General features: G+C 36.8%; 1 protein-coding gene across 1 annotated transcript in view; it reads right to left on the reverse strand.

Annotated features, from left to right (window-relative positions):
• The window catches only part of poc1a (POC1 centriolar protein A), a 62423-nt gene that overhangs the window by 35614 nt on the left and 19125 nt on the right, over positions 1-7684 (reverse strand). Inside the window, exons 8-9 of the mRNA XM_008282087.1 lie at positions 1454-1522; positions 1201-1350 (exon numbers count right to left, since the gene is read on the reverse strand). Coding sequence (XP_008280309.1) covers positions 1201-1350; positions 1454-1522 — 219 coding nt within the window. The remainder of the gene's footprint in view (positions 1-1200; positions 1351-1453; positions 1523-7684) is intronic.

Here is a 7684-nt window from a genome sequence, read left to right on the forward strand (position 1 = left end):
TGTATGTGTGTATACATACATAGCAAACAAACTATATGGTGATCCTTTCTAAATAATTTAGAGTTTTCCTAAGAATTTTGCTGCTTGGGTCGCTTTTATGACAAATTTTAGATTTAGCAGCACGAGTAGCACAGCTGTAAAAAATATGCAAGTAATCACTGTGATGTTCATTACCTCTAAATATTTTTTTTTTTTAGGGGTGGGACTTTAACGCGTTAACCCGTTAATTATGATTAAATAATTACAACAAAAATAATGCGCTAAAAAAAATCCTTGCTATCCAGGACTGCTAGCGCAAACAGCTCCAGCGCTTTTAAGTTTATTAGGGGTGGGACTTTAACACGTTATTTTCGTATTAATTAACACGTTGAAGTCCCACACCTAGTTTTCTTCTCAAATGATATATCCTCAAGTCTTTGGCTTCAACAGGTTTTAGAACTGCCTGTCTGAGATTGTGGCATCCTGGTGGCTTAGTGGTTAAGAGGCACATCTGCAACTACCCTGCGTCTGTATGTATGCATTTATTGTCAAATTATTCACGACAGAACAAAAAATAAAAACTAAATACATTTTAAAAATCTATTCACTCCTATTACTACTTCAGTTACTTCTTTTACTAAAGTCTGAGCCACACAAAACCCTTTTTACACTTAAAAAAATCCAAATGGAGCTTGTCAAAAATCTCAAACATTATGAGAAAGTTAAAAACTTTTAGTAACTGGGACAATAGTAATGTGTGCATGTAAAGGTTGCGTGTGGGAAAATATGTGTGGTATGTAATTGGTGTGTAATTCTGTCTGGGATAAACATTTGTTTGTGTGAAGGAGATAAGAGGATGCACATAATACCATGCTATTAGGTTTACCCAAACCTCTGCCAGCTGACACTGGGCGACAGGCAGCATACTGTCTTGAAGAATCACCACAACCACTGATGCTCACACTCACACTTACAGTCAGTTCATAATCATTAATTAACCTCCCCAGGATACACATAATGCTGAATCTAACTAGGGCATCAAAGCAGAATTGCTGTCACCTGGGACAACCCGATGGCTGATAAGGGTGTTTACCACATCGGTCTATAATACCCGTAGCAGCAGAGTCCCTGGTTTGACTATAGGCTTTCCTGAGATTTTTGTCTGAATAAAGCAAATAGAAAAACAAATAAATAAACCTTGCTGTGTCTGTGAGGACTCACCTGGCTTTGGAGCACAGATGGATGCGAGTTAAGGGGGAAGCGAGCCGTAGAGCTGGCTGGTGGTGCCTGAAGGCTGACAGCAGTTTTATGTTGCAGTCTGACACCATCATTGCCTTCAACACAGTCGAAGTTGCTCTTCCACACCATTACCTGTATAGAAAATATACATTTATTCCAAAATAAGATAACAAAAGTCTAAGTCTGGTTATATGAAGTTCAGAATTTAGGCTTGGTTAGAAGAACTGACTATCACCTGTTCATCCGAGCCTCCAGAAGAGAAGTATTCGCCTGTCCTAGAGAAGGCCACGCAGGTGGCTGAACCCTGGGGTGAAACAAAGAGATGGAGAATTAAGGTGATAATACAATAAAATCTAATCCTAATTGACCTCATCTATAGTTTTCTTATCTTTCTAACAAGGACAATAATCCTCAACCTTCTTATCACCAAGAAATATTAAGTCCCCCCCAAAATTGGTCAAAAACATGAAATAATTAGCACAGAAAATCTGTGTTAAATCTCACTATGCATCTTAAAATTATCTATCAGATCCCTGATTAGTGAACTGAAAGGTTTATTAATCAGCATCTAATTTGGCTTGATAAGGTCAACTTTTTTTCTAGTTCAAATGAGAAACATTAGCTTGCTTCAGGTTCTGAGCTGAAAGCATTTGCTGCTTGTATTTGTTTTATGAGATAAACGAATGCATTTGGCAACCTTTACAGAGTGGTGATGAGCATTTTATCAATTACAGAAATTTTAACAAGTTAATTGAGGTTACTTACTTATCATATATAACAAAAAATACAATAAAAGAAAAAATTGCAATGACAAAACAATTCCTGTGAAAATGACGCGGTTTACAGCTTGCCTTCAGCCCATTCATTATTTATTACGCGTAGTAACTTTGAATAGTATGAATATTAAATGTTTCTCTTTAGCCAAGAAACGTAGCTGCAGTTACAGTGTAGGTGTTAATGTAAACATGGAGGGTGTAAATACAACATAGTTTAACACAACACATATCACATAAATATATATAGGAATAGATTCACACTTGACTAAGTTCCATGTAACAAACAATGACAAGAGCTGGAGACAGTTAAGTGGGTTTTTTTTGTCTCCAAATTCTCATAACACATATTTAAACAAATTGAGTAAACACAATTATGCTGAGAACAGAAGCTCCTGAGAGCATGTATGTGTGTGTGAGTGGGTGTGTGTGGGTGTGTGTGGAGGAGGGAGTGGGTGTGTGGGGCTGCAGCAGAGCAATCAATAACAAAAAGCAGAGACTCTGGTGGGGTGAGGTCATACATGGTCAGAGCCAAATAGGCTCACCTGGGGATGTCAGGACTTTGGCACCCTTTGTGTGCATTCATGTGTGCGTGTATGAACCTGGAACATCATCAGGATGTAGGTCTTAAAACTCAGAAATCACTCTGTGTAAGTTTATCCTTTTTTTCCACCTCATGATGCAGAATGGGGTCAACAATTACAGCCTGAGCCCTCTGACTGTGTTCAAAGAGAGGATGGAGCAAAGAACAAACAAAAGACTGGAAAAGAAACAACAAGGGAGACTGCTAAGAAGAAGAAGAAAAAAAAAGAGCTGTATCCTGTGGCTGGCACCCAGACAGGATGGTTTGGGTGAGGAATGGTTTCCCAGAAGCACCTGAGAGAAGCAGACAGTGTCACTATGGTAACGCGACGGCCTGACAGACAGCATGTTCTGTCTCTGCTGTGACTAATGCCTGCTGCCAGGCTGGCACTTGCCATGGACACACACACACACACACACACACACACACACACATATACAGAGCAATGAACCCAACTGGCACATTTTATGCCCTGATAAATGAACAGAGGTTGCACAAACCAGACAGGCCCCATATGGTGCTCCCCATAAAGGAATGAAAATGATTACATACTTTTACTGTTTTCTATTGTAAATTACTATTTCTCTAAAATCTCCCTCTAGGCGCAGTTATATACACATTATATTTTTGTATCACTTATCCACATGGAATACTGTCTTTATAGTTGATGCTGCTTTAAAGCTGTAATGATACAGTCTTGCTAGGCTTTTATAAAATTATTATCCACAAGCATGAACAAAAATGTCTGAATATCTCTCATTAGGATTATTTTCACAGAAAGAATAATAAAGAGCACAAACCAGTGCACTGCTTGATGTTTTATATGTCCAAATTGGCAAGAATGGGAGAAGTGCACCCTGACACATCTGGTCTAAAGATATCTAAATATGCATTTTGTGTAGTTTTTCATTAAATTCTTGTCAACATACATTACACATTTTGCACCCAGAAGCATGTTGTTCACAGATCGTAGGATGTTTATAGTAAAATATGAGCATTATAATAAGCCCACAGTACGATTTACTGATTTACTGTTTCACACCACAATTCATTGTCTGTAATCTGAAAGCCAAAAAAACATACTGAATGCAAACATGCATTTTCTTAAACAAATTTGAAACATACATTGTTTAATTAATAGAAAAATTAATGTAAGTTAACTCTGAGTAATAACAGCCATTTGAATTTCAGGCTTTAGCCAGAGTATCAAGCCTCGGTAAAGATAGCAGATTGAGAGAAAAGAGCCAATATCATGTAGGCCTGGGTAAGATTATCAATATTTACTGATATCTGCTGAAATAAAGCATTTCATTGTGTATTTCATAGACTTTACAGCTATATCATCCAGCCCAATAGCTCATAGACCCCATGGAACCACTTGTCAGGATCGGCTAATGGAAAAAGGAGTACAAATAGCCTGGTTCAAATTAAGGAGCACAGTCACATGTGCTGATTAACAGTGACTGTTGATCAATAAGACAATTGGTTTATGTCTGCAATTATCCATAGTTAGTCTGATTGCGGGCTGCAAGGTGGGGCAGCTGGTAGCACTGTTGCCTCGCAGCAAGAAGGTCACCGNAGGACCAGGATTGGACACCCCTGGCCTAGGCTATAAGAAGATTGTTAACACCCTGAAATTGAGTAGTATTGCGTGTTGAGTTATTTTGAGGAGACAGTAAATTTACACTGTTATACAAGCTGTACACTGACGACTTTATATTGTAGCAACATGTCATTTCTTCAGTGTCGTCCCAGGAAAAGATAGAATAAAATATGTGCAGAAACGTCTCACTTTTGTTACATACTGTATTTGAGTAAAAGCTGAATTTCACAAGTGGTTTGGTTAACAAATGGTTTGGTCTTTTGGGTCCAGCTATTTTCGTGCCAACTTTGTTTAGTCTGAACTCAGCATACAACAAAAACAGGCACTGCGGAAATGTAAGCATTACATGACAAAAGAGCATGCATATGATGCTCATAATTGTCTTTTGTTCATAGCAATTAATTAATAACATATTTAAAATATAGTTTTGCAATTTTGGGGGGGCATCAGGGCCGGAATTTTGGGGACAGTGAGAAAGGGAAGAACTTTTGTTCATTATGAATCCTGCTATTCTGGATTCTGAAGTATAAAGGCAAGGCAGTGGGTGGACCTAGACTTTTAGCACAGTAATCGATAAGAGGGAGAGACAAGGAGGTAGTGTGTGTGTGTGTGTGTGTGTGTGAGATAGAAGACCTTGGCTGTGCCCTTGTTGATGTAAGTAACACTGTAAGAGTCAAAGGGGTTGAAATCCAAACCGTTCCCTGAGGTTCCCCAGCCAGTCTGTGTCACCCTGTCTACTTCATGTGTGTGTGCGTGACATCTCTACGTCTTTTAATATTTAAACATCACTAATGGCAGCACTACTCTGTCTATCTGATTGCTTCTCATTTATCTTTTGATCACAATCTTTCTTTTGGTTCCATCCTTTCAGTAACTTTCATGTGTTTGACTTATTTTTCTCTTCAGCCACAGTTGTGCACGATTCCTTTCTCGAGATTGGATGATTGTAATATTACCTGAAATGGGACAGAACACACCCTTTTTTGGGAAACTCCCAGGTCCTCATATCATTTAAGTCCCATCCTTAGCTATGTTCTTGTATTTTAAACATATTCTCTGAGGTTTTTCTACTTTCTCTCATAGTCCTTTTTCTATCTCTGTGTAGAATTTTGATTTTGCATGAATTATGATGAAAAAATGTTAACACAAATAGAAAGAGCTATTTGGAAATTAATAGAGCAACAAAAAGAAATATGAAAATATGATGCTTACCAGACAAGTTGTGTAGCATCTTTTGTAAGATTTTTTTTTTTTCCTCTGGGGATTTTTTGGTGTTTCTCCACATCTATTTGCGTTCTGTTTTGGTTCATCTATTACTGGCCATATCTTGTAAAAGCTGAAAGTCTCATCTGTTACAATGAGTTGAATTACAAGGAACCACAGGAAATATTGTACCTCACACTTTAATCCAGATAGCTAATCTCTCTAAAGTGTTACTGAATCACATTACAAGACTGGTAGTAAACATATTTTTAATTATAACTGTCTGAATAAATGCTGGAACATTTGGTTAATAATAAGTATAAACAATTAGTACAAATGTAATGATTTGAGTTGTTATAAAGAAAACATTTAAATAAATTTCTCCAGTTTCTTCAATGCAAGGATATGCTGTAATTCCTATTATAAATGGAATATTTTCAGATATTTTTAAACATAACTGACATGTGTTGAATTAATTACATGGTAATGAAAATTATCATTACTCATAGTTTGAATCATTAATGGCACAGATTTCATATCATTTTATATAAATTTGTGAATAAATGCACGCATTTGGGGCACAAATGAGCTAATAACAACGACATGCAGGTGTTGACGAACCCAAGGTTCTGCTGTGATCAAACCGGCAAAATGTAAAAGCAACAAGCGTATCAGATGCAGATTTAATAACAACCTCAAGCCAACTTGTCCAAAAAATGTTAATTGTGCCTTTAGCAATTTGAATGGCATAACCTTGAGTCACTTTCAAAACGATTAATTAAATCATTGCTCACCATGAGCATGCGACACTAATGAAAATTTGGTGACGCATTTTGTTTTGAGCCAAAAGTGTGTATAAACACACATTCACCTCTAGCAAGCTGTCACACAGAGCTAGAAAAAGTCTTCAACTAACAACTACAGTCCACACATCAACATCCATAATCATGTTTCAGCAAAGACAAGGCAGAAACAAAAGGTCCCATCACAACTTCTTTAGCTCCCACTGTTCCTGCTTATTGATAAGACATCAACCTGACCAGCTGGCTGGCAAATGTCTGTAATTACACTCCTCATGTTAACCCACACTTAAGACTGAACACTATAGGTTTCATGATGTGTTCAAGTGTGTCATATGAATGTCTTCTACCCACATTTTAAAACTGTATTATACATGTATTTAGTTGTAGTTTTACAGTTGCACCACAGAAAGTGGCTGTTTAACAGTTTATTAACTTGACTTTTTTCTTGGATCTCTGTACACATCAGTCGGACAAGGCGCAAACAGAGACTCCTACTGAAAAACAGAGGATTATGTTCTATTAAATTACTCTCATGAAATGAACTGGAGAATTGGAGAAGATGCTGCCACAAAATGGACGTAAGAGCCAGTAAGGCTTGATTTCCTTTTTTTTTTTTTTTTGGTAATATAACTGACTTTGGCATCGGTTTACTCTCAGGATATTATCCAAAACCTCTTGTTGTCAAATTAAGTGAAAATGGTATCAAGAAGGAAAAAAGTGTAAAATAGAATAGAAATATTTTAGTATATTGTTAAGCTACAAATTCTAAAAAAAAAAAAATTAAAAAACAAAAAACAAAAAACCACACATTTTAGGACAAGAGAAAATAAACATAACCTACAAGCCACTTGGTAAATGCCAAATAAAAAAGAACCCAACACATCTTAGTATAATGTGCACTGTGAATTTGTATTGACATTTTTACTTTTATTTTGTCAGTGCCTCATTTCAGCACGTCAAAATCACAGTAAGTTGGACATTAATAATATCTGTAGAACACAGCCACATTATTAATATCTATCTATTAATAATAAGGACATTAATAATATCTGTTTGAACACAGCCCACTTCATCACTGCTTGTTTGTTTAGGATTTTCATAATTTATCATCATCTACATTTTAAAAACTTGCCTGTAATGTAGTAACATTTCTCTACATTTTCTTCCTCTTTTTCAAGTGGCCAGAAATGGAGAGGGGGGAAAAAAAAAACTTCCATACCAAACCTCCATATCAAAATGCAGATGTATGAAAAAGCAGGCATTTCTTGCCCTGCATATGAGATATGGATGTAGCTTTGGGCCATACTGTAGACTTCAAAGGAAGGATATGCATGGAGGAAACAAGCTGAGGGGCATCTGCACACGTGTATGTGTCTCTTGAGTTTTCAGCTGGTCAGCACACATGCATGCAAATAGGTGTGCACACTTGTTTTAATTAGTTTGTGCTAATGTGAGCACTTAGATTAGACACATTAAACATATCTGTGTGTATCTGAGTATA

The sequence above is a fragment of the Stegastes partitus genome, unplaced genomic scaffold, assembly GCF_000690725.1.
Source record: "Stegastes partitus isolate 25-593 unplaced genomic scaffold, Stegastes_partitus-1.0.2 Scaffold257, whole genome shotgun sequence".
In the NCBI taxonomy this organism is placed as follows: domain Eukaryota; kingdom Metazoa; phylum Chordata; class Actinopteri; family Pomacentridae; genus Stegastes; species Stegastes partitus.